Genomic DNA, 27,168 nt, shown 5'->3' on the forward strand with positions numbered 1-27,168 from the left:
CACAGGCATTTTGCTTTAGGTGTTGAGTTAATCCTGGCTTCAGGTTGTCCTTAAAGTACATATTTCCCTAGGTTTTATCTTAGAAATACATAGCTAGTTCCAGCAAGACACAAGGCCATCAAGAACACTATTTGCATATTGCACAAATAAAGTCCTTCAGAGATCCTTTTATTGCTGCCCACTGTAGATTCCAGAGCACCATAAACAAGAAAGTCACAAGGGGCAGAAAAGGGCAAGATCAGCTGCAAAGCATCTACAAAGAAAAACATTCTGCCCTAGAGAAAAGGCAGCAACCTGAAGCTATCAAATGAATTTTAGCATCACGGAAAGATGCAGGTGGCTTTTCAAAAGAGTGAAGCAAAGAAAGCATGTAAAGAGGAAGAAACTGGAGTATCTCTTATGCCTATAAGAGGCTCTCCATAATATAACCCAGGCTTCTCCAACTTGGTGCCAATTTCTTTAAAAGTTTTGGCCTTCAGTTCCAATCAGCATTAGCTCAAGACATCAAAGAGAGCACCTGTTTGGAGAAAATAAAATTTTCTCCAAAATTGCTGACATAAATTCGGCAATTCAAAACTGTTCATATCAGGATAAAGGGTTTCTTCTGTCTAAATTCTACAATTAAATGGATAAGAAATTACGATGAATGCTAGCTCACTAGAATGAATGCATCTCCAAATAGACACACGGCCAGCTTAGGTCATCGTAGTGCATAGTGGGAGTACAGCTTTAATGTACAAACTCATTTATAAATCTTTATAGCTTCTTGGTTAATATGACTGGACCCAGAATCTTCTACTCACAAAGCATTATTTATTTAAACTATTTCTTGGCTGCCTCTCAAGGCAGGAGTCTTCCCAAAGCTGAATTCAAAAATAAATCAGATATTAAAAACCTATATGGTCTTTAAAAAAAGAATAAAAATATAAGAAGCATGTGACCCACAAATGACCTATCTTTCTTCTCTATCAAATGCAAAGAGACGAACAGACGGCCTGCCACCTCCTCAAGTAAGAAGCTCCCCTTTACAGGAGAAAGATTAAGCTGGATTTGCAAGTGTTGGATCTCCAAGGGCAGGAAGCATTAAGAACTGTGGGTGCGCTGTTTAGGCACGAAGAGCATGTATTTATTATTTATTAGATTTATATCCCACCTTTTGCTTTTTTTTTAAAGAAATCAAAGCGGCTTACATCCACCTACTTTCAATCTTATCCTCACAACAACAACCCTGTGAGGTAGGTTGGGCTGAGAGTCTGTGACTGGCCCAAAGTCCCCCAGTTGGCTCCATGGCTGAGCGGGGACTAGAACCCAGATCACCTGCGTCCCAGTCCCACGCTCTTAACCACTACACCTCACTGACTCCCTTACTAAAGTGAAAGGAATGGAAGGCAAGGCTCCATGTATGCAAATCACAAAGCAAGCATCTCAGGGCGCCAATCTATGGCTGGTGTCACAGGATTCTTTGGAGTTTCGCATCGCATCTTGTGACATCAGTGCTGGGACTCCAGTGAATCCCTGGCTTAGCCCACTTTCAGCCGGCAGAGAAAGAACTGTGCTGGCTGCATCTGCAAAAACAGGAATGCACCTGGGAAAAGGGGGCTTGCCAGGGGGCGGAGAAGGGGGGCTAGGTGGCCTATGTATGCCAGTTCTTGCATCCCTCCCTCCCCAGCACTTTATCTAGATGGCTGAACACAGGGCAGGGGGCAGCACAGCAAAAGCAGGGATCGTTCCCACACCTTGCTCTGCCCCATGCCATGCACAGACGCAGCCTAGTCTGGAGGCTTCCATGCATCTGCTGCAGGGTGCAGGCCCGGGAATGCTTATGTACTTAGAAATATCCGAAATACACAGATGAGACAGAAGAAAGAACAACGGTGAGGTGGTGAGTGTTGGTCTTGGGTTCAGGAGATCTGGTGCCAGTTCCCACTCGGCCATGAAGCTCACTGGGTGAGACTTTGGGCCAGTCACTCACTCTTGGCCCAACCTACCTCACAGGGTTGTTGTGAGGATAAAATGGAGCTATGGAAGTCACCTTGGGCTCTTCACAAAGCATAGGTAGGTTGGCAGTAGCAAGACTTTTTTCGGTCGAAACATGCAGAGAACTGTGCCTTTAAAATCTCACTGAATACTGATGAAGTCATTGGGGGAACAATGTACCATGAACAAGTTGTCTGGTAGAGAATGGAATGAACTAATAGTTTGTGCACTGTACGTCTTAATGATGTCTAAGAGACTTACATTGTTTCGGTGTTTTCCTACTCATGAAAGGTCTTATTCTTCTAGGTTTTAAGGATTTGAGAGGTTTACAGAGTATAAATTGTAGGTGTGTTAATGGAGTCTAAGTTGTTTACATTGGTTCAATGTTTTAAAATCCCTCATAGAACTTAATGTTTCATGATTCAAAATTATTGCATTAAACATGGATTGAGGAAGGAATTTTGTGTAATAAATAGAAGCATTACTGAGGGGGAGGGGAAGTGCATGCCTTTTTAACCTTTTCATAATTTCCACAATTCCTTGCAAGATGCATGCACAGACTGGGTTTACATGACTTAACAACCCATTGTTGTTATGCTGTGCAAACTAGCTACAGACCACCCTGTAAGCTACCCTCATAAAACCCAGCTTGTCATATGAGTTGTTGTACCCACAGTGGAGAGTCATGTCATCTAAACCTGGGCAACTGACCGCAGCGATCAGCTCACAGCTTCCTTGGCAAAAGCTGCAGAGACCCTGTACTGCTCTTACCAAGTTTGCCTGGACATCTACCAATGCTCAGCCACCCCACAAGTGCCCAAGAACATTGTTCATCCCTGTGGACTCTCCAGAATGGGGTTCCCCAGGGGTCAGTCTTGCCTACCACGTTGCTTAACGTCTACATGTGTGGGCTCATCCAGCACTTTGGAGTGAGCTATTATCAGTCATCGTTGGCAAGTGAGGTTGTGGACGATAAACCGGTGTCTGACTACAGTAGTGGAAAGATGAGGGCTAACAAACTGAAACTCAATTCAGACAAGACTGAGATGCTGTTGGTGGGTGATTCCTTTAACCAGATGGGAGGTGTTCAACCTGTTCTAGATGGGGTACCCCCCCTGAAGGGGTAGGTTTGTAGTTTGGGGGGTGCTCCTTCATCTATCTTTCCACATGGCGCTCAGGTGGCAGCCGTGGGTCAGAATGCTTTCTATAAGCTTCGGCTGCACCCCTACCTGGACAGGATAGCTTGGTCTCAGTAATCTATGCTCTGGTAATTTCTAGATTACTGCAACGTACTCTACGTGGGGCTGCCCTTGAAGATGGTTCAGAAGCTGCAGCTGATACAGAATGTGGCAGCCAGATTAATAATGGGAACCCGGAGGTCCAAATTTAAGACCAGTTCTGGCCCACCTACACTGGCTGCCTGTCTGCTTCTGGTCCCAATTCAAGGTGCTGGTCTTAACCTATAAAGTCCCACATGGCTTGGGACTACAATACCTATCAGAGTACCTCTCCCAACCCTGCTCTACTCAGACACTATGCTCAGTCTTTACAGCCTTCCTCTGGGGGCCAATTCCTCAAGAGGCTTAGAGAGTGGCGACTAGGAGGGCCTTTTGGTGGTGCCCCCCCATAGTTGGAACATCTTTTGGAGATGCCCCTCCCATCTTCCTGCTATGGCCTGCCTTTGTCATCTCTTCAGTACCAGGTTTAAAGTCCTCTTTGTGGAGGCTTTTAAAGACCTCTCTGGTCATTCAGGGGCCTGATACGACTAGCGAGGTGCTTTTCTTTTATTCTTGGCCAGGTCTTTTTATTGTCGTTTAATGTTCTTTTATGTTGTATTACATTATTTTTTAATTCTTAAAATTTTTATCTGTCGCATTTTATTGTTTTTATACTTCATTATAAACTGACCAGAGAGCTTTGGCTATGGCTGGTATAGAAATGAAATGAATAAATAAAATCAACGAATTAGATTATATTCATAGGAACACAACTGCCAATGTGTTTTAGTAAAGCATCACTGCCTGTTTATTGCTCAAGTGCGCATCCTGCGCTGCAGCCAAATTTCTTCTCCAAACGGGGAACTTTTCTTAAGCAAAGCACTTACCGAAAGCAGTTTGGTCCAAAAACAGTAGCAAGGTTGGAAACATTCATCTTGTTCTTTGAGTGATGCTCAGCAACTTTCCTCAGGAAGTGGCAAAGGTACTTAAGCAGAGAATAATGAGCCTCAGGTAGCTGCCACAAGAGTTCCCTCAAAGTGTTGACATTCAGACAGTAATTTGGGGTGTCTGTAAAGAGAAGGGAAAACAGAAGGGAAAAATAGGCAGTTATGCACACTTTGTGCTGAAGATCCAATCGACAATATCAGACACAGAGTGGGGTTAAACCCACAGACTGGACTGGCGCCTGGAGAAAGGCATTCAGTGAAGCAGATTTCACAAAGCTGCTGCCCACCGTCTTGAGCAAAGATCTTTCACATCGCTGGCTACTTGCCACTTTTTCTTCCTCTTCCTATGCAAGGGATGTCAGGGACTGAAACTCTTCGGCATGCAAACAACATGCTCTAGCCCTGGATGAGGAACAACTCATGTAATCCGGCTGCACCGGGGCCATTCTGCACATTTGTGCTGGGGGGAAAAGGGGGGATTCTGAGCTTGAGAAAAGCCAATACCATTCTAAGAGCACAAATTGGCCTGAATCTAGGAATGAAGAAAAAAATAATTCAGGGTACATTTTAATGTTCACTTACCTAATTTTGCACTTTTGAATCAATGTGTGAATCAAAAATCAGTTATTCTTTGCTATTAGCATTTCTCAGAACTTCCAATGGTATTCTCCAATCAAAAAATGCATACAAGTATTTGTATATTAGGGAGTGGTGCACACAGAAGTGCATATATTCATGAAAATCATATTCTAAATGTGTTAGGAAGATTGTTTGCAAAAATGTGTATATTGGGAAACATACAAAAATACATACAAAAATTGGGGTGTAGGCTCATTTATCTGCAAACGGAAATTTAAAACATGCTATGTTCTGGACGAACGGAACTTAAGATTGGGAAAAGCAGAAATCAAAGAAAACCAAACAACTGTGTGTGGATCAAACTATCAGTCATGAAAAGGGCATTTTTTGGGAATAAAAGCTGTGCTTACAATGTTTCGATAGCACAACAGTATCATATGTCATTAATCTCATGTGAGGAATATTCTCATATGCCCATGGTTTAATCTTTGAAAGGAAAGGACCTCTGACAAAAGACTAACCCTAGGTACAGCCCTACGTACCATCCTGGCTTAAGCACATGACAAATGGCCAGTCCTTCTGGCAGTGATGCCTTGTGACTCAGCCTCTCAATATTCTCGGTTCAAACTCCAAATTCCACTAACCTGAACTATCTGGAGAATCTGAGATGGCTATGAATGCTGTTGTGATTGCTCATCAAGCAACAGAGGAGGAGGTCATGCTTTGAGGCGCTCTCTTGTGGCCGAGGGCTTGTGGCTGCAGTTGCTACATCTTTAACTCTATGATCCGAACAGCTGTGGTACGGATATCATGTCCTCGCATTTAAAATAGCAGGATGCCCAGTGCAAAACAAGCAGAACAAAGCTTTTTATGGGTGGGTAGAGATGACTATTTATCGCCTATCTGCAACTGGTATGTGGGGAAATGTTCTTGGCGAGACAAGAAGTTAGATGTCTCACCAAGTAGTCAAACACATACGCCACTTTAGACCGATAAATCGTCACGTGTTTGGGCCAACACAGTGATGTCAGACACTTTTGACCAAAGATGCCCAGGACCAAGCCCAGGACCTTCTGCATGAAAAGCATGTGCCTTATCACCGAGCCATGATCCATCCCAAGGTGATGCATCCCTTCTCCTTTTCTGCCCACACAAATGAACCACCATGGGTCTACCATGAGTCTCCACTGAGCGGTCACGGAGATTGCCTTGAGAGGAAGATAGGATGCCCTGTGATGAAGGCCGCCAATACAATGGTAGGGCATTTGCTTCAAATGCAGGGGCCAAGTTTATTTCCTGGTATCTGCAATGAAAAGGATTTCAAGTAGAAGAGCACATCTGTCTTTATTTGGACAGGTTTCTGAAAGCTAGCCATCTCCCTAGGGTTGGTATTTAGGTAGGTGTCTGTGTAGATGTACTATTGTATTTCAATGTATTTTATCATGTTGTAAGCCGCCCCGAGGTTCGGCAAGGGGCGGCATAGAAATGTTATAATAATAATAATAATAATAATAATAATAATAATAATAATAATAATAGATAGACTGTGCTTGGCTACTCAGTGCTCTGACTGAATATTATGAAATTCTGAATGTTCACAAGACCACATGCTGTCTACGCCTTTCTTAACAAGCAGCCAAGACCAGGCATTTGAGAACATACCAAAGGCTTGTGCATTGCTTCTCGGCCACACTTTCTTGCTCCACTTTCACCCTGCTCTCTAAGTGTAACGTACCATGACATCTGATTGTGCACATTATGGTTAGCACCTGCCTCCTATCTGCAAACTAACTTCAACCCATAGGGAACTACTGCTTCCTCAAACAAATGGAAATGAATGGAAACCCTGCTAATGCAAGGGAAAGGTCAATGGAGCTCACAGAAGGGAATGGATATTTCCATTCATTCTGGGAATGGCTCGTTGCTGTTGCTCAAGCAGTTTGGCTGGGACAATAGACTTAGCAGAGGCACAGCAGAAACATGGGCTGTTGCCTATGGTTTGGTGGCAAGGAGCTAGCTGCAGCTTGCTGATCCAGGTGTTCTAACTATAGTTAGAGGGGGGAAACAGAAAGCAGAGGAGGGAATCCCATGCACGGGCAAGGAGGAGAGAGAATGTGAGTCCATGCATGTTTCTGAGTCTCCATGCCATGGATCAGAGGACTGAATTGGTGATATGTAACCTGGTTTATGTCTTGCATTGCTAAGACGACTTTAAAAATGGGGAAGCCAGACCTACCGAGGCTAACTTGTCTGGTGCCAACTAGATTTCGATTATAACCACCTTGACTAAATATCCTGGATGGCATTAACATCTTGCTGGGTTTTTTCCAAGGGATAAACAGGGTCTTTGTTCAAATGAAAAAGTACCAAATGGGCTGAAGTGTCAGCAGGAGGTTGAAAGAGGCAATTACCTCTCCGAGGTATTTGCTAATCAGGCTGATATCCAGAAAGTTAGTTTCTCTTAGGAAAAAAGATTGAATATTGCTATTTATAATGGAGTCTTTGTAGTGGCTGTCACTAATAAAGCTCCTCAATGGAGGGATGCTGTACTGTATTGGCTGCATGTAAGACCTACAATTTTCCCAGCTGCATGTACACTATGCATCTTCAGAAAGTCCTAGGTTTACCACTTTAATTTGGCTATTCAAGAATATTTGTCAAGAATATACCAAGACAAGCCAGACACAAAGTTTGGTCTTCATAGGCAAAAATGTGGACACTTGTGGAGATCTGGGCAGGACATGGGAGATGGCCTTCTCAGATACTGAAACTCCCTGTCCAGAGGCTAAGTTGTCCCCCTCGATCTTGTCCTCCTGGCAGACCTAGGCACTGGTTCAAGAAAGCTTCTCAAATGTAAGAGGAAAGCGAGGCTGGTTGCTTCTGTTTCTGTCTTTTCTTTTACGTTTTTAATGTATTTTAAGTTATAGTTTAAGATGTTGGTTATCTGCCTTCAGTTGCATTTTCGTCAGAAGAGTGGGATATACATGAAATCAAAAACCCTGTTCTGGTCTTCGCAACTTGTTAGGCAGTACTCAGCCTTATAAATGTATGAACTGCATTACACTGAGTCAAACCATAGGTCTGCTCAGCTCGGTACTAAGTACAGTAACTTGACTGGCAGGCAAGTCCTCCCTATCTGAGATCCCTTGAGCTGAATAAACTGAGATTGTCTGAACACCACTGATGACCTTCCTGAGATGCTACTTGCTACCGGATAGCTAAGCACTTGCTGATATTCAGTGAAGGATGGGGTAGAAATGCTTTTAATAAATAAATAATAAATTTTATAGGCCTGCCACTATTTAAAAGGCTTGATTTAAAGGGGAAGAGAGGATTTCCAAGGGCAGGTGAAACATGAGCTAAAGGAGGGAAAGCTAATTTTTTTTAAATGTATTTTTGGATTTATAGCCTGCCTTTTTCCTACAAAGGGCTCAAGGCAGCTTACATCTCCTCCTTCATCTTATCCCCACAACAACAACCCTGTGAGGTAGGTTGGGCTGAGAGTCTGTGACTGGCCCAAAGTCACCCAGTTGGTTCCATGGCTGAGCGGGGACTAGAACCCAGGTCGTCAGAGTCCCAGTCCCATGCTCTTAACCACTACACCACCCTGGCTCTCCAATGGCACTTGTTCTTTCAATGGCACTTGTTCTTTCTATATCAGCAATTTGATTACAGAGCATACTGGGCTGCCCAAGTATATAGGACTAAATATAATCAGCAGGCGGGGTGGTTGGTTGTGGAAGAAAGAGGCAGTATCAGGGCCTTCACAGTTGTGGCTCCCAGGCTCTGGAACTCCCTGTCAAGGGAACTCCCTATGTAGTGTCCTTCCACCATTACGCAAAGATGCTGTTACTCAGGCAAACCTTTGCCATTTAAGCTGGTCTTTTCCTGACGGGGCTCTATTGGGCTGGATGCTGTTTTTATTTATTTTATTGTTCTGTTTTTCAATCGATTTAAAAACACATTTTTAAACTTTAATCTCAGCTTTGTTCTAGTTAGCCACTAGCGCCATTTTGGGTGGAAAAGTGGGATATAAATCAAATAAACAGGCTGAGATCATTTAAGAGTGGTTTAAAGGCTACTAGGACTGCAAGCCTCTTCTGTACTTCCATGAAAATGTAAGTTACACTGAAGGGACACATGAACCACAGAAGACAAAAAAGTCTGCACAGTTGCGTGACCGAACTTCCTTGCAGGTGTTAGGAGAGAGAGATGGCATTACTGCTTGGGGCAGCCTCACATCAGGCCGTCCAGTGCTTCTCCGCTACCTAAAATATTCCCAGCCGTGAAATTAAGAATATTGCAGAAAGTCCAGTCCTCTAACCCACTTCCTAAATCACCACTTGTGTTGCCTGTAAACAATGCAAGAATGCACATCCCCTTGCTGTTATTCTCCTTTGTGGAACATTATTTCCAACACAAAACAGAGCTTTGTGTGCTTTGCTGTGTGATATGTATCTTGGACCTTTACTGCCACAAACAAGAAAGCCATTCTTCTTTTTCACGGCTAACCTTGATCTTATCAAAATACAAGCTCAAGATCAGGGGGGACAAGCAGCCTTGGAAAAGACGCTCACCGGGAAAAGGCCAAAAATAGCAGAGCGGCAGGCTGCTGTTATTGCAGAACCCAGCACAAATGAACTGGCAGTGTAGGAAAACACTTCTGTTTCTACTACAAAGCATTTGGCATTTTGCAAATTGTATACAAATGTTTAATGTGTGGGCTACAGCAAAAAAGAAAAATAGTTCTACTGATGAGTGGCATGTTTTGCTCTAATAAGTCATCTCGTTTTCAATGAGGTGTAGTGATGGAGACAGTAAATGACAAAGTCTGTTCCAGTTGGCCTGCCTGCAGCTCTGGACTGCACAAATAAGCAGGGCCATTCCAGCTTGCAAAAAGTCTACTTAATATTTTCCTCTTCCCTCCCCATCCTTCTTTCCTTGTGTGTCGTGCATTTTTGCATTATAAAACTGTGTGCAGAGACTTCCTTGTTTCACTGATTCATTATAAACTAGTTTGAGAGACTTTGGCTGTGGTGTGGGATAAAAATATTTTAAGTATTCCTGTATCTGGACTGTTACTGCTTTAAATCGTATCACACAACTGAATGCTCCTCTATGCAAAATAATTCCTGAAGATTAAAAATAACAAGCATGTCAGGAAGAAAGTTTTTGTCTAACATTGTGTTCTTTGTGTAGGCATTTACGTTTTTCAAGTAAAGAGGACTATTCCATTGTGCAAACCAGAGTGGATAACTTGGTGCCCACTAAGTATTTTGGACTACAACTCCCTTAATCCCTGATGACTGGTCATATTGGCTGGAGTTTATGGGAAATGTCATCCAAAACACTTGTAAGGCACTATATTGCTTATCCCTTGTTTAAACATAGCTTGAGATGTTATCATCCAGACCCAGAATTCTCATCTCAGTGAGAAATAGTCCACTGTGTCCATTTCTACGCATCAAATCTATAGGCAGCTGCAGGATCAGAACCAGTGCAATCATGCAGACCAGCCAGGAGCGATACGCTTCCCAGTTCTGCACAGCTTTGCCACAAGAACAGGAGTCTTGACAGCTGATCTAGTATTCCTGATTCAGGTTCTCCCCGATCCTGCAATGTCTTTCTTCATGTCTTGACGCCTACCTGGTCCCAGTTCTCCCTTTTGCCACACACATTCTACTGTTATGTCTAACCTGAGGTTGGAGATAACAGCAAACTGTACTGTAGGAGGTTTTGCAGGTTGGATCAGGCATCTAGGACAGAGGTTCAGCACCCCAGTATATAGACTTTCCAAGATTTTAGAAAGAAGAGTGCCAGGATTGACCCCAGGACTTTCTGCATGTAGCATATATGCTCAGCCCCTAAGCAAGATCCAATAAAATAAATTTCCATAAATCACACTGGTTTACCCATACACATTTACTCGTACCCAGAGACCTTCGGCTGTGGCTTGATATAAAAATGAAATAAGTAATACCAGCAATAGCAGTTATTGTTGTTATTGTTGGCATTTGCATTTCTGCAATTAGAAGTACAGATCCTCTCAGGTGCCGAATGCAAATATATCAGCTTAAGACTTTCCAAATGGCACTGCAGCTGCAGAACAAGAGAATCAAAGCAAAAAAAAAATTAAAAAGAACTGCTCGTGTAGGGCAACCTTCCCCAACCTGGGCTCCTTCGAGTGTGTTGAGCTAGCTGGGGGATGCTGGGAGTTGTAGTCAGCACACCCGTGAGGCTCCGGGTTGGGAAAAGGTGGTATAGAATGTCTGCTCAGTGCAAGAGCATCACCTTGGTAGAGCTGTATGAATTTGGGATGCACCACAGAAGTGATCAGCCGCTCCGGGAGCTCTCTGAGAAATAACTTCAGCAAACTGCTGGCTGAGCTGATGTCGCCCTCTGCAGCCAGCTCCACTTCCTCCCCACTCTCATACTTGGCTCGCAGCTGCTCCACCACTCTCACGTTGCCGTTCACTCGGAAAAGGCCTTCCTGCTTCAGCCCTGTAATTGTACATTAGAAAGGGGACAAAATAATTGGCATGCGCTACTGTCCTGTGTAAAAAATGTACTGCCAGAACAATGGAGGGCAAGCACTGAATATAACCAGCCCCTTAAATCAGGTTAGAAATTGGGGACTGAACTACACAAGCACCACGACAAGGTGGAAGACAGGTGCTAAAAATTCTGAGGGCCAAACTAAACTTTTGTGTAATTATGCATAGCAGAGCTATGTTCTCTACCTCTGGGTGAGCTCACAGAGCCCCAACCTGGACTACTGTGGCCGGGTGGGGGGGATCTTTTTCTCACCCACCTGATTTTCCCCCAATTCCCCCTTCTTGATAGGAGAAAAGAGGCTCCACTGGCACCCCAGAATTTCTGAGGAATTTCTCTTTGTGCATTTTATAGCAATTAAGCTTTGGGAAGACTTAGTCATTCTACAATGGTAATTATCACAGACGGTTTTTGCCAAGTCTTCCCATGGCTGAGACAGAAAACCTTCAGGTATGCATGGAAATCCTATTCTGACATCTTCTGGAGAACAGACCACACTGCAGCAACAAAGGTCTTTTAAACCAAAAGTTGCAAAGCACGTATAAATCACCCATCCCTTCATTTTCAGAACAAAAAGGGCTTTTCAAGCAAACAGGATATGACAAATTAGTGGGAGATGGGAAAAGAAAGATAAGGCATTCTGGAAAACGGCATGTTCCCATGAAGAGTTACTTCAGTTTATCGAAAAAGTTCAGCATGTTGCTTTATTTTATATTCTCATGCCCCAGGCAGAAAGAGGGTGAATAACAGTAATGACAACGGAATCCCAGACTATGAATGGGTTGTTTGTTAGGCAGTTACATAGTACAAAATACAGCAGAATCCATTTTTATGAGTGTTTCTTTCTCCCTGTTGTATGAAATTCTTAAATTAATATAATCATAGGCCAAATTCCAGGGCCATGCCCCCACAAAACAATATATACCAAAGAGACATACATTATTAGACCTATCGCATTGGTACCAATTACTCTGGGGGGAAAAGTCCTTCACACATACTGTGGAATTCATTTCCACAACAGATGGTCACCACTTCGGAAGGCTTTCAAAGAAGACTGGAAAAACGCAGGGAGGAGAAGTTATCCATGGCTACCAGTCCTATGTTATCCCCAGTATCAGAGGCAGCTTGCCTGTGTACACCAGTTGGGAGTACTGGGTCGGGCACTGGGTGGACAGAATGCTGGACCGGACAGAAGATCGGTTTGATCCAGCAGCGCTTTTCTTATGGAGTTTAGCATCACTGATCTAAACCATACCATAGGGATGCTTACTAAGAATCTCATAAAGTCATTTGCACAAAAACGAAACAAGAGCAAAAACAGACAAAGGCACCCTGGGAACAATGCATGTTGAGATGCGTTTTAAACCCTGTTTGAAAGCTTGTCATAGGCATCAAGCACAAGCCATTCAGAAGAGAAACATGCAGGTGCCAAAGAAAGGCCCTGTCTTTTAAGGCCACAACCTAACTCCTCACAGCAGGTGTTTTGCTATTTTTGCAGGTGTTTTTGCTATTTTTGTACACCACACACACAAATGTATAAATATGCATTTGTGTATATTTTAAAATATTTCTGAATGGTATAAATGGGACCCTCTGAAGCGGAACTCTAAATACTGGCAGGATCTCATGGATGACGTTAAAACAAAAAGTAATACAGAAGTGGTACCTTCCAGATATTCTGAACTTCAGCTTCCATCATACCCAGGCAACATGGGCAACGACCAGGAATGCTGGAAGCTGTAGTTCAACACAGCTGGAAAAAGTCTGAATTAGAGTGTCAGATTGGAGCAACCACCCACCTTTGTCCAGCCTACCTCAAAGGGTTGTTGTTGGGAGGAGAAAACCAATAGGAAGAGAGCTAAGTATGCTTTTTTGAGCTCCTTGGAACAAGGGAGGGCACCAAGAAAATGTAAAATTGCCATATTTGGAGTCAGACTGCCTAGCCCACTATTGTCAATTCTACTCTTCCCTAGCCTGGTGCCCTCCAGGGGTTGCTGTTGTTAGGTTTATTAATTACATTTATTACTTTGATTTACTAAACAGATCATTACATTTATACCCCACCTGTCTTCCTCTTGCAAGGAACCCAAGAGGGCTTACAAGGTTCTCCTCTCTTATTTTATCTTCACAACAACAACCCTGTGGAGTAGGTTAGGATGAGAGTCAATGACTGGTCGAATGCCTCTCAGGAGCTTCATGGGTGATATGCTAAGGCCTGTGGCTGACGCAAATAGTGACTGGCTGAAGCTTCATGGCTGTGTAGGGACTAGAAACCTGAGTCCCAGCCCAGTACTCTTAACACCACACTGGCTCAGTTGCACCACGAGCTGTTTGACCATGGTTCTGCAAGATGAGAACCAGAGATCCTTTCCAATCCAGACACCTACAGTCTCTCAGCTAGCAACACCAGAATCAAACCTGGGGCCTTTCCGAACGCAGAGCACATTTTCTGCAGGAAGGTGTATCTAAATGCAAATCGTGCAAAGAAGAAACAAAGCAAGAAAGTTTTTTCTCCTGTTTTTATATTTGATCAAACTAATGGCTGGGCTGCATGTGTCTCTTCATTAAAGAAGGGAATAAAGAATGCAGAGATTTAAAAAAAATCAACAATGGTGCAATTGTTATGTATGTGTACTCCAAAGTAAGACCCATGAGTCCAGTAAGACTCACCCCCAGGGAAATGTATGTGCAAGATTGCAATCCAAGGCTATACAATGGGGTGCCACTGAACCTGATGGGGCTTACACCTGAGCAGGCATAAATAGGAGCACACTGATTAAATATTGCCTATAGGAATAGTTATTACTACCTTTGTCCGTGCAAATGTCAAAGAAAGAAGAAAGGAAGGAGACAAAAATGATTACAAACTTTCAGCAGTGATGTGGGGCAGAAAATTTCCCAAAGCTTTATGTTTCCATGGAAAAATTTCCGTATCATTTACGTATGCATAATTTTCTTGCATCAAGGCTGCTGTACTGCAATCATGTTAAATGGGTTAAATATGGGAAACGGATTTCTGTAGTTATCTTTTCAAGGTCAAACAAGAGAAACCTTGGTGCACAGTTGCCCGTGGGGGAGTGGAGCTGGAAAATAAGGTGTGACAAGCCCTTCCAGTGAACAACGGCGGTGGCTCCAGGCTGGGTTCATGTTCGCTCTCTATCGCTAACATCCTTCAATAGCAAACTGAAGGAAAATGCTAACTAAGACCATGGTTACTGCCCATTTCACCTTCCTCAGGGAACTGCCTAAGTTCTTCTCTTGAGTTTGGGAAGGTAGAAATGTTCACATAAGACTGCTCAGTCATCTAGTGCTTGTGGTTACTTTGAGCTGGGTTAGACTGCCAGAACACGAGAAGATGGGGGTGTAGCATCGCTATGATAGAAACACTGAAAGAAGACAGACAATTAGCAAATGTAAACATTGTGGGTAGAAGTATGGTAACAAAGCAACAAGAATTAAGAATTATTAAATGACTTGTACGGTCTTCCTCCTCTTGGATGTAACACCTTCTGGTGGTGTGGGAGTTTGCGAATGTCAGAGAAGCCGAGAGCAATGCCACCAGGAAGCCGGACTATCTCAACAGACTGGTCTCCTAGCAAGGACACCAGGGTGGGATGGCCGAAGCAGAGACGCTAGACTGAGATGCATCCACCCTCTGAAGGGGCAATGCTCACATCAGCAGAAGAGAAGGGACCTCTCTAATGGGGATGGGGGCTGAGAAACTCCTGAAGGGCACCCACTGGGCAGCAGCCCTAGTTGAAGGTGACAATGATAGAGGATATTTCAATGGCAGCGAAACTCAAGCTAACTCTGGCTAATACTGTGAAGAAGGCGGCAATGGTAAACCACTATTGACTATTCCTACCGTGTAAACTCTATGGAGAAACAACCCAAAATGAAGCAAGAGATAGTGCTAAAAGAGGCGATTCCTGGGTCAGAAGGCACTCAACCAGCTACTGGAGAAGAGCAAAGGACAAGTATGAATAGCACAGTCACTAACAAAGCAACTGGAACAAAGCTATGTGCCCTCCTTTAAGATCTGAGTTGGAGGTCCTTCTTTGGGAGCCCTCCTTGAAGCAGATTAGGAGAGTAGCTACCCAGAGAAGGGCCTTCTCTGTAGTAGTGCCTCAGTTATGAAATACACTCCCCAGAGAGGTTCGCCTGGTGCCGACACTTCGTTCTTTTCGGCGCCAGACCAAAACCTTTTTATTTTCCCATTATTTTAAGGTTTAGATTGTGATTTAGATTTAGATTTAATTGGGGTTTTATTGTACAGAACTGATGCTGTGCTCTACTTTGCTTTATTGTAACACCATCCTAAGACTATTTGGTAGAGGACAGTATAAAAAAGTTTTAAACAAACAAACAGAATGGAAAATCCAATGCTGCACAATGCAGTGTTGGAACACGGAGCTTGAGAAGGTTGAATCAAGGCAAATTGGGATTTGTAAAGCAAGAGGAGGAATGGCTAAACACTGCAGTACTGAGAGTGAACTAAAGTGGACTGGAATGGGACATTTTAAGTCAGGCCAACAAAACTCCAGAAATGACAAACTCAGAAGAAATGGAGGGGATCTAATATTAAGGTAAGAGGCAACCAGTGGGTGGGGCTATAACGCGAAGTCCAACTGATTCACATCAATCAGAATTTGTGGAAAACCTATCAACATAAACATCACTCAAGTCTGCACTCCAGTAACATGCTGGAGAAGAAGAGACAGAAAATCTTTGTTCAAGCATCCAGGAGGCTATTGATGACACATCAAAAAGGCACTCCAATAACCACAGGGGCCTGGAACACAACAAGAGAAAACAAAGCAAAACTTCTCCTCCAGCATCAATGCTCTTCCTATCAGCTTTCTTCAACGTTCAGCTTTCACACCCATGCATTGTGATCAGGAATACAGTAGTGTGGTGATGTTGGCTTTGATCTTCCTTACACTTGGTCTTTTCTAGTTCCTTCATCACTGCTACAAGGTGGCAGGATACAACCTGCTCTCCTGGTATTTTTTTTTTTTAAACTTGCAATAAAGGAACCTAGCATGATATGGAGAAAGGTTCTGGCTGAACAGGTTTTCTACTTTACAGGAAGTTTTCAAAGTAGGTGATTTTTTTAAAAAAATGTGATGCTCCCACCTGAAGGAGTGTGTATTTCATTCAATCAGCTCAGCATCCTGGCACATTCAGCTATGTATAGGCCAGGCCTAGGTTGTTCATGCACAGGAACTGGGGCAGGTGACTTACCAACGAGGACATGGAAGGTCTCACATGTTCATGTCTTACATGTTGTGACAGCAATATTTCAGTGGACAGCCTGTCTGCTACTGCCATGTTTCTATCACTCCAATGTATATCCAGTCTGTCTTCTGCAAAATGGGCATTTTGTTGCATCTTTTTTGGGTGAATGTGAGATTTAGTATTTGGAATGTAGATTCTACCTCTTCTTTCTATTTAGTTTCATGGGGAACTTAGGTGTTTAGAAGGCATCCGTTTGCCTTCTAAAACATGGATTTTTGAGCAGAAAATTGTGAGTTCAGAAGACTCAGTACCCCACCTCCCGCAGCTACTTTGTGAGAATACCCATAAAAAACTTTCAAAATTTGAAAGGTACCTATCATCCTAAAGAGGTTGGGGATCCCTTGTACCCAAGCAAGCACAGAGGACTTTGAAAACCATTGTGGGTACATTTTCCCCACTGCTAAACTATATAATATAAATACTAGGAATTGGCCCGAGGGTAAAGAATGAGCCATCTTGCTGAAGCTGAGCAGGTGGGTTAGCTGCGGTTGGTTTCTGGATGGGAGACAGAATGGAAGAACCCACTCTTTCAGCTCCGTGGTAGATGAAAGGCAGAATATATTGTACTAAGCAGCTTATGGAAAAGAGACACAAAGCAATCCTGTGGCTACTGGAGAACATCTGGGGGGCATAGTATAGGTGGGGTATCCTGGGGGTGAGGGGAGAAAACCAAAACCTCCAGGACACAGTATAACATTCCCTCTCTAAAGTGCCGACCACCTAGCTGAGTTCAGAGGCTTTTAGGCATCCCAGTTTGATTACACCAGAAATAGAATTTATTATGAAGAACCATTAAGAACCCTCCAAGCAAACATTAGATTCCATCCATATTTTTGCCCATAAAGTAAATGGGAAGGGGTGTTACATTAAATGCATTATCTTGTATTGATAACTGCATTTCAAGTCAAATTATTTTTCTTCATTTGTCTTTGTATTTATAAAATGAATTTTTAAAAATAAAATGTAGTAAGTAAAATAAAATAATACACAGAACTGCACCACAGACTTAGGCTACTTAATCGTTCTTCCCTCACCCGGGAAAGCCTAACTTTGCAACAGGAGGGCTAGGAAAGTCTAATACTACAATTCCCAGGATTCTCGAGGGGGCAGGAAGAACTGTGACAGATAGACAAAGATAAAATCGACATTATACAGCAGATGCACCCTTAAAGGCATACCTCCCCACGCTGTTATTTTAAAGCAGAAGTACTTTGCCAGAAGCTTACCATGTCCAGTCAAATATTCGACAATATCGCACACCACGGCTGGGATCCCATGTTTGCTCAGCCCCTGCTGCTGCAGTTCCTGGAGGCTGACACCAAAGACTTTTCGGCAAGAGCTCTCCCTCGGCCTGCTCAGCGGTGCCACTGCGATCTTTTTCATATCTTCTTTCAGCCTCACCGCCGATTTACTTTGCTTGAAGGAGCGCAGGAAGAAAGAGCAGTCAGTCATAGTGACTACGGGGGGCTGCATGGCTCACGCAAGGAACCCGGCAACTAATGCGGCAGAAAGCCCCTTTCCTGGGGCGGGGGTTACATTCACAGCAAGACCTTTACGGAGTAGAAATGTCTCTGAAAGACCTGGGATCTAAATCCACAAGGATGGGAAGGAAAAAGAAAGGCAGGAGGAGGAGGAGCAAAATACGTAGCGGAGCAACCGAGTGGATAACGTGGAAGTGTCAAAGCCACATTGCCCGAGCAACCATGGGTGGAGCGGGAATCTAAGATACTCCGTACGGATTGCAAGCCGTCTCCTCCAAAGCGAAGTGTAAACAGAAAGGTAAGTCTTTGAATAAACCTGAGAGGGGCACTTGCTTCTGAGGGAAAAAAACTGGATTTCTTCCACGGCTGCACAGAAAACCTGCATCACAACCACCCACCATAGATTCTACAAGATGGATTTTCTACCAGATATTGCACTCGATGCAAACCTGATTGGTGCATACAATGTCATCTCATTATCTAGTTAGGAAAATGCTGCACCTCTGTAGTCGGGAAGTGAATAGTTCAGGTGCAAAAGAGCCCCGGTTCAGTGCCAGCATCTGCAGATCAGGCTTAGAAAGACTCTGCTCTGTAATCCTGGATAGTCTGAACTGAGCTACACGGGCCCATGGTCTAACTTGCTAAAGGCAATACCCTACACTTTCTGGGAGCAGTAGACCCAGATTATGCAGACTGTAGAAAATTATAAAGTGGCCTCCCATGAATATTTACTGGGCAGTAGCTCCCACTGAGTTTAATGGGACCAGTCTACTTGTATGTTTAGGATCACAATTGTAACCATGGATTTTTGATTTATTGTATTTATATCCCGCCTTTTTTCCTGTCAGGAGTTCAAGGCAGCTTGCATAATCCTTCTCTCCATTTATCTTACAACAACCCTGTAAGGTAGGGGTAGGTGGAGAGTCAGCGACAAGCCCAAAGTCACCCAGTGAGTGAGCTTTATAGTGGAGATTAGAACCTGGATCTCCCAAGTCAAAGTTCAACACAATAACCACTGTGCCACACTGGTTTTCTAGTGTTCTCCTTGTGCTCAACATGCAAAGATCTAATGTAGTTGGGGGCACAGGGCAGGTTGGGGCTGAGGCACAGGTGCTTGCACAGTTTCGGCTACAGCTCAGATGTAACCAAGATGATAGCAAATGTGCCACGTGCTCTTTTCTAAATGTTAGAGGAGTGTGGATATCTATGATACTCGAGTAGCAGGCATTACTAGTATATTTTCCTAGCTATGTTAGATTCTAAGGGAAATAGGGTACAAATTTTATTTTATTTTATTTATTTTTCGATTTATATCCTGCCTTTTTCCTACAAAGGGCTCAAGGCAGCTTACATCATCTCTCCTCCTCCATCTTATCCCCACAACAACAACCCTGTGAGGTAGGTTGGGCTGATCTGTTTGGCCTTTTTGTAATTCTGTGCATCTCTTGTATTTATCTACTGATTTGCTTAGTCTGATGAGCCACTTGGAGCATAATTTGGAAACATATCCACTAATGAATTTTAAGTTATGTTTTCAATGCTTTGTGACCAGATGTCTGCTCATTTTATAGCACAGTCCAGGAACCTTGTTCTGGGCTTTCCTTTACAAGGCTGTTAATTTGCTTCATCTATTATTGGTTTTGTTGCAGCACTACATGAGACATGTTTCTTGCTTTTTGACTATAAAAACTCCAGGTGGCACTGTGCTTTAGCAAAATAGCAGAAATAGACAAGTGGAAACTGTACTTTCTCTCACCATCAAAAATAATACCCCATTTCACTTTCCCTAAAAAAACACTGTGGAAAGTGCCATTTGCAAATAGAAGGGAAGCTGGAAGGTCCAGACATCTAAAGAACTTGTAAGCAACCATGAGCAGGATATGGCAAGCACAGAACAAATGCCGTATGTCGGAAAAGTCCTTCTTCAATCCACTAAGAGCACATATAGACCAGAGTTGAACTTTGCCTCTCTTCCCTGCTCTTCTCCTTATGTCTTTCTAACCAAAAAGCTGTCGGGGACAGGTCTGACCCTTCTTGCCAAAGGTCCAAACTGGTCATTCTCAGAAGGCTCTCAAAATTAGACCTAAGCCCACGGACTACCCACACTGGTTCCATAATGACACCTGCAAGGTGCCCCAGGTCATGCTGCAGGACAGGACCTCGAAAAATAAACCCACAAGAGAGGAGGTCTTCCTGAATCACTGTGGAAGATTTGATTTTTACATAATATTATCTGAGCCCAGCCCCACAGTGTTGGTGGGTGCTTTAAGAACTCGCATCAAAGCTACAATATGTGTGCCTGAAACTGTGAATATGCAATCACCTTGCAATACGGCTGCAAACTTCCAGAAGTGTTCCATCAAAAACAGCCTCCACCTCTCTGAAATGGCACATGTCCACACATTCCCTTCATCCCCATCTCACTGGCTTGTTGTTGTGAGGATAAAATGGAGCTGTGTAAGCTGCCCTGGGTTCCTCACAAGAGGAAAAATAAGCAGGATATAAATTCAGTGCAACAGCAGCAGTATTAAAATGTGCATCCATGGAATTACAGTGAAATGTGTGAACTGGCCTCTTTGAAAAGAATGAGAGGGAATTCCTATCTAATTCTAATTCTGTTGCCACTCCTGCATGCAACTACTCTTTTGATGAACATGCATGAGTAAAACTGAGCTGCCTCTATCTGTCTGCGCATTGAATGGAGCCTGGACCAGCCCCTCCTTCAAAGAGGCATTCACAATGGCTTGGACACAGAAACGCATTCTGCCCTTGGCTTTGATGATCAGCCACGAGGGGCAAGAGTCGAACATACAGGTGGTGGGCCAGATTGTCCAAGACCCTCGCCCACATCATCAGGCCTCAATCACTGAAATTTATCCAATAAAATAGGCCGAGACAGGGCTCTGGATGCCTCTGTTAAAGGGACGACATTAAATGGGGAGTTCACTTTGTGCCTAGTGCAATAAGGCCATCCATCAATGTTATGAATCCCAGCATCACTTCATTAATTCTACAGCACTCATTGAGGTAAGGGCTTTATTACTCTCCTAATTCTAGAGATGAAAACAATAGCTGAGACAGCAACTTCCACTCAAGGGCACCTTCCTCCAAGAACCTGGACTCCTTGCCTTGGGAAGAAGCCTGCCTGCATTTACATGCATTGTTACATGTGCGGCTGCCACTGCCCCCACAGTGACTCCCACACCATCAAGCACATGTAAAAGCCTCCACTCCCAGGGCTCTCAAGCGCCGCCTCAATCACAAGGTGTTCTGATTTAATATAAGAGTTATTATTGCATTACAGTTATACGTTGCTAGTAGTACATGATACTTGTACCCATCTCTGGCACAGAACTCAAGGTGGTTTACAAGGTTCTCCTCCTCTCCAGTTTACCCTCACAACAACAGCCCTGTGAGGTAGTCTGGGTTGAGTGTGACTGGCCCATTCACCCAGTGAGCTTCCAGGCTGAGTACGAACGCAAACCCAGATTTCCCGAGACCTAGTCTAGCATTCTCGTCACCACATTACACTACCTCCCTAACACTTGGTAGCTGAGCCATGCAACTTTGCTAAATAGAGGACTCAGTGGGGGAAAACTTCTGGTAATTGCACCTTTGGAAGCCTGTTCAGATTTCTTAGAATTAACAGAGGTGTCAATAATGACATTAGTAAATAGAGACAGAGGAAGCAGTTCAGAAGGGGCAGACCACCTTTTAAAAACGATCAACAAGCTTAAAAGAAAATCTTAACTATTGGTGAGGTCCAGCCTTCTATCCTTTTTATCCTGACACTAAAGGACCTTCTGGTACTGACCAATTTGTTGCTAGTGCTGTTTCTATATTAAGTGTCCAAAGCACATGTGTGTGTGTTACCTTTCGCTAAGAAAAGCAGACTATTCTATTTCAAACCACTGTGTGTGTGTGTGGAAGTTGGTGCATCCCAAAATGAAGGCAGTCACTTCTCCTAGATGGTGTAAAATTTGTCACAGGGAAATGTTGAAATTTTAAATAGGTGTTTTGTCAAAAAAATCAACGGTAAATTTCCTTACATCCCTGTATAATTTTTTCTTCTGCCTTTTTGGAAGTGGTCCATTGTTACAGTTTTGAGCCATCAGTTACAACAATAACCATGATAAGTAAACTCAAACTAATTTGAAGCCCCGTTTTAGGATGGTTGCAACCTTTGGTTTGCAGCTGACCATGGCTAGCACTGAGCTCAGCACTCATGCAGTACAAACCATGGTTAGCTTCGAAAGGAAGGAAGGAAGGAAGGAAGGGAAAGAAAGTGGGTGCAGAGCTCTGGACATAACACAAGAGCCACAAAGTTGTGGTGTGCTTCTGGCTGCCGGATGCGCAACAAACTCCTAATTTCCAGAGGCAACCTGCAAAAACATACAAAGCTTTCTTCTGCTTGGTGGGGCAACAGCTGGCCTGGTTTGCCTGGAATGACCACCAGGGCTCTTTGGCCACTCCAGTTTTTCACTCTTGCGCCGCATAACTAATCTGCTTGCTTCCAACAACCTGGGTTGCTGAGATGTGTGAACCAGCCACTGTCTGGAGCTGCCCTAAGCCACTACTGTACATGCTATTTTGGACTCCTCCACTGATGCAGGTATTTCTATTCTGAAGGTTGGAGTTGAGGAGAACAGTCGTCCAGAGCAAGTATTTTAAGTTCTTACAAATTACATGAGAGAAGCAGGGAAGACAGGGCCAAATGTGATTGCTTTATGAACTACACTACAATCCGACATGTGCTCACCTGAATTCAAGGGGACTGACTTGTGCACAGAGTTCTTCTAAAAAGGCTCAAAAAGGGGCATGCAAGAGTTGGAAAAAGCAGAATGGTTGATGTCATGTATGTATGTGTCTTTAGAAGATTAGTGGTGGCGTTTTGCCCACCGGTCCCCAGAATATGCTAGTCTTCACTGGTGATGAACAGGCAAATATAAAGTGCCTTACTTCACATATTTCTGCTTGCTGTCTAAGCTCACCAACGAAAGCCCTCCTATGAGTGTCTCTCCCTAAAGAGGTTAAGGGGGAAGTTGCAAGAAGGAGGGTCTTTTCTGTGATAGCACCCCAATTTTGGAAAGCTTTACAATCAGAGATTCATCAGATTCCTACTTTGCTGAGAGCCTGACAAAAACTTTTCTGTTCCAGTGCACCTGTGGCACCATTTAGATTATATTTATATTAACTTGCACGGGTTTTAATACATTAAGATTTATCTGTCACTCGATTATTTATATGTTATTTCATCTTGTTTATTATGATTTGTACAATTATGTTACTTATTGGCAATTTTATTGCAATAAATGAATCTAATAATACACGCACATACACAGAGCTCCTTGGAAGCTGTTAGTTCGAATTTTAAAAACATACACAAAATTAACCCAACACAATAGATAATGGTTTTGGTTGTTAAAAAATGTCCTTGCACACTCATTATGGGTTACTGTATTTTCCTAAAACTCTGCTTCAGATGAATTCATGCTGGTGGCAAACATGCACACACTTGCCTAGGAATAAGCCTCTTTCGAGATAAACTGAGTTGAGGATTACAGCCTTTTTCACCAAAGTGCAAGAGAAGCAATGAAGAAGCCATCACACAAGGGAAGACCTATTTCGGGAAGCAAAGTGGATTTACCTTATGCCTTTCTTGCTTTATGAACACACAGGGTCCAACATTTATGCAACTACCTTCCTTCTAAAATCAAACCTACGAATTCACTAATGACAGGTAAGAAACAATTTTAGATAACAGTAAGATAGTTGGAAAGAAACCAACACAAGAGGCGGAAAAGCAAAACGCTTTTGCTTTCTACAGGGCAATCCTACAGGGCAAACGCTCAGGCAGAAGTTCCACTGCGTTCAGTGAAGCTTACTCGCAAAATGGATAGGATCACAGCCTTAAACTACTGAGAGCACAATCTTCTCTACCCAATTTCCGGGAGTAAACTCCGCTGGACTCACACAGTGAGACTTAATTTTCAGTCGGTGTGCTTAGGATTTTTACATTTAAATGAAATTTCCCAGAATGAAACAAACATAATACTTAAAAAACGGAATCCCACTTTTGCGGGCTGTTGCATCTCACAACCAGGATTTTTGCTGAGAGGGTCATTTGAACCTCTCGTGACAAAAAGTGTGTGCGTGTGAGAGAGAAAGAGGGGCAGAGGGTGGGACACATCCCGCGTGCAGCCCGTTCACGGCGTTCTCTGCCCGCAGCGAGTGAAGCCAGCCCAGCACTGCGAGCGCACCTCAGATGCCCGGCCCGAGCGGCTCTGCGACCCACGCAGGCACCCGGCCCGTCCCGCTCAGACGGCTCTACTTTCCTCCAACGTGTCCCCGCTGCTCACTCGCTCGGCGACTTTTCCCACAGCTCAGCCCCAGATGCCCGGCTCTCTCTCTCTCTCTCTCCCCTCTCCCCCCGCGCCACCCCCAAGAGGCAGCTTGGACTTACACAGACGGCTAACGCTCCTGCCCCCATCCTTCCTTTTCGAGGCAGCCTGGAAGGGATGCGGACGGGAAGGCTCCAGCCTTAAGCAGTGGGCGGACGAGTCCCGCCAGCGCGCCGCTCAGTCTCCATGGTGCGGCCGTGCCTCCAACAAACTCGGTCCTCCTCCCAGCTCGGGCTGCACATGGCCGAAAGCGGTGAAATTTGAGGCTGCAGCTCTTGCAGGGCAGGCTGGAAGGGACACGTGACTCTGGGCTTAAAGTCATCGACGTGTTTTGCAGGCGCTTGCGGGGATTTTGTGCAAGAGGGAGACCTCCCAAGAAGCTTCGCCTCAACCGTGTCTGCCGGGGCGCCGCTCCTACCTGGGAAGCGAATATGATTTGGGCAAAAATGCTAGGAATGACTCAGGGCTCTTTTACTCTCGCTCGTTCACAAATGCATCAGCTAGGACTAAGTATTAGCGCAGCTCCGGGCACGTTCAGACAGAAAAAGAGTCCTAAAGTTGCCAGCTTGTCTCAGTCAGCCGTGGGACTGCAGCTTTAGGGACACGGGAACAGCCCCGCGGGATCAGACCAGGGGTCACCCTAGCCCAGCATCCTGTTCACACACGGGCCAACCAGACACCCACAGGGAACAGGCAGGACAGAGTGCAACAGTGCCCACGACCCATGCTCCCCAGCAACTGGTGTAGGTACGCATGTGCAAGTTTAGGCAGAAAAAAGCCCTACGTTCCCTATTGACTATTTCTTCAGTGAACTTGCTGTGTTTGTATGTTGTTGTCTCTCCCTTTTGTTGCCTTTATTTCAAAATAAAATCAGAATGTCATGGGGGGAAGTTGCTAAACTGATTATTGAATTTGTGCCTTAAGACACTTCCTACCCCATATGCCTTCTTTCAGAATTAAACTATGGACTGGATCCAGTTCCTCTGTGAAGCCCTCCTGCATTATGTGACACAAATCGATTAAGGGTGCAATCTATGCATGTTTAAACTGCACGGCTGGGTGGAGAATGCTGGGTGCTGTTGGATGCTTTTCCAACTAAACATGGATAGGATGAGGGCCCTGCTTTCATAAAGAGCAATCCTTTGGTTCTTAGGCATTGCCTGGGGGCTCCACTTACTGGAGATTCCCCTCTCCACGGATGTGATCCCACCTTGGAGGGAGGAGTTTGAATCCCCGGCTACCCCTGTTGCAGCCAGCAGGGAAGAACTGCCTGCTCTCCCAGGTTGGAAAAGTGATTGGGGGGATGTGAGATGTGCAGAAAGAGGCAAAGATTGAATGGATATACATCTCCAAGTTTGGGAGCTTTTGAACTACAAAGTCACAATCAATGGGACTGCAGGTTTTATTCCTTTAAATGATGGTTAGAATCAGGTTTCCAAAACTCAAGTTCAATGCTAATATTGACACCTGTACAGCTGGAATGCTTACCCATGGCTCTGAAAAGGGAAGATGGAAAACCCAAAGATTTATCTTCCCTGCATCGGGTGCCAAAATAACTTGACGGGCCTTGGGAAGTCAGCAGATCTACTTGGAAGGAAGGCACCCGTGCAGCTTCACTTCAGACAGCCAAGCACTGTGCTGGCCCTACGAATGACCCAGGGCAGGTTTAATTCTCTGCCAGGATAAAAGAAGCAGGCATCTGTCCCTCTGTAACTTGTGAAATGGCCTATTGTGGCCACTGCAGTCAAAGAAACCGCCAAACTCAGTCATACGTTCTCTCACCCCTAAAAAGACATCAATTTGTGCAAGGGGGGGATGAATTTGTTACTCGTATACCATCTGAGTGGGATGGTGTAACTCGGTGTCCTGCAAGAGCAGGTGGTTGGGCCCGATGGCCTTCATGGCCCCTTCCAACTCTTACTATTCTATGATTGTTGATGGTGGCCATGTAAATACTAAAACAGCCCCAGCAGGGAATGGGGCCCTGCCAGCTGCATGAACCTTTCCTCCATCTAATCCACTATCCCAATCAGTTTTCTTCTTAGCCTTAGCTTGCTTTTACACAAATTAATCCAGACAACACATTGCGTTTGGTCTGTGCAACCAGTCACAAGCACGCTAAATGCATTACAAGTGCAGGTTGTAAATAAGTTTAATACATAATGATAACATGATACTTTCATACACAAACTGGGAAGTCACGCTGCACTGCCATTGGCTGAGTGGGGCTTGCTTCAGCTGCTGCAACTAGTGGTCCAGCCTTCCCCAACCTGGCACCTCTTCTAAATGACTCATAGAATCATAGAGCTGGAAGGGGCCTAGCAGGCCATCAGGTCCAACTGCCTGCTTAGCGCAGGACTCAAGTCACCCATCCAGATTTTGGCCCGGCCCAGCCCTGCTTGGCTTCCAAAATTAGGCAGGATCAGGCACTTTAGGCTATATGGAAGCATGATATTTATTTAGGGTTGTAAATTTTACCAAAATGTAACATTAAAAAGAAAAAAGGAGAAAAATATAACCACGCAGAGTTGAATGCATCACTTACATTCAATTATATATATTTACATATATGCATTACATGGAATTATGGGAGTTATGATCAGACACATCTGAAGCGCAACAGGTTAGGGAGTGGTTAAGGGATCGCTCCTGACCACAGCCTGTTGCCTCGAGCCAGAATCATGAGGAGGGTCGGTGGCCTGGGTTGCATCCTGCG

At 44.2% G+C, this 27,168-nt stretch overlaps 1 protein-coding gene across 6 annotated transcripts in view; it reads right to left on the reverse strand.

Annotated features, from left to right (window-relative positions):
• The window catches only part of FAM13A (family with sequence similarity 13 member A), a 163,337-nt gene extending 138,784 nt beyond the window's left edge, over nucleotides 1-24,553 (reverse strand). For 4 of the 6 annotated variants that reach the window (XM_044429432.1, XM_044429434.1, XM_044429433.1 and 1 more), the window contains exons 1-3: nucleotides 17,797-18,102; nucleotides 11,012-11,221; nucleotides 4,082-4,262 (exon numbers count right to left, since the gene is read on the reverse strand). In XM_044429432.1, the coding sequence (XP_044285367.1) occupies nucleotides 4,082-4,262; nucleotides 11,012-11,221; nucleotides 17,797-18,043 (638 nt within the window). In that variant the 5' untranslated portion in view covers nucleotides 18,044-18,102. Of the gene's footprint in view, nucleotides 1-4,081; nucleotides 4,263-10,700; nucleotides 10,976-11,011; nucleotides 11,222-17,796; nucleotides 18,103-24,514 lie in introns of those variants that run through there. The other 2 variants (XM_044429431.1, XM_044429435.1) reach the window with 2 other exon arrangements.
• Between the last annotated feature and the right edge of the window lie 2,615 nt (nucleotides 24,554-27,168).

This window comes from Varanus komodoensis, unplaced genomic scaffold (genome assembly GCF_004798865.1).
Source record: "Varanus komodoensis strain SLA01 unplaced genomic scaffold, ASM479886v1 scaffold2, whole genome shotgun sequence".
NCBI lineage: Eukaryota > Metazoa > Chordata > Lepidosauria > Squamata > Varanidae > Varanus > Varanus komodoensis.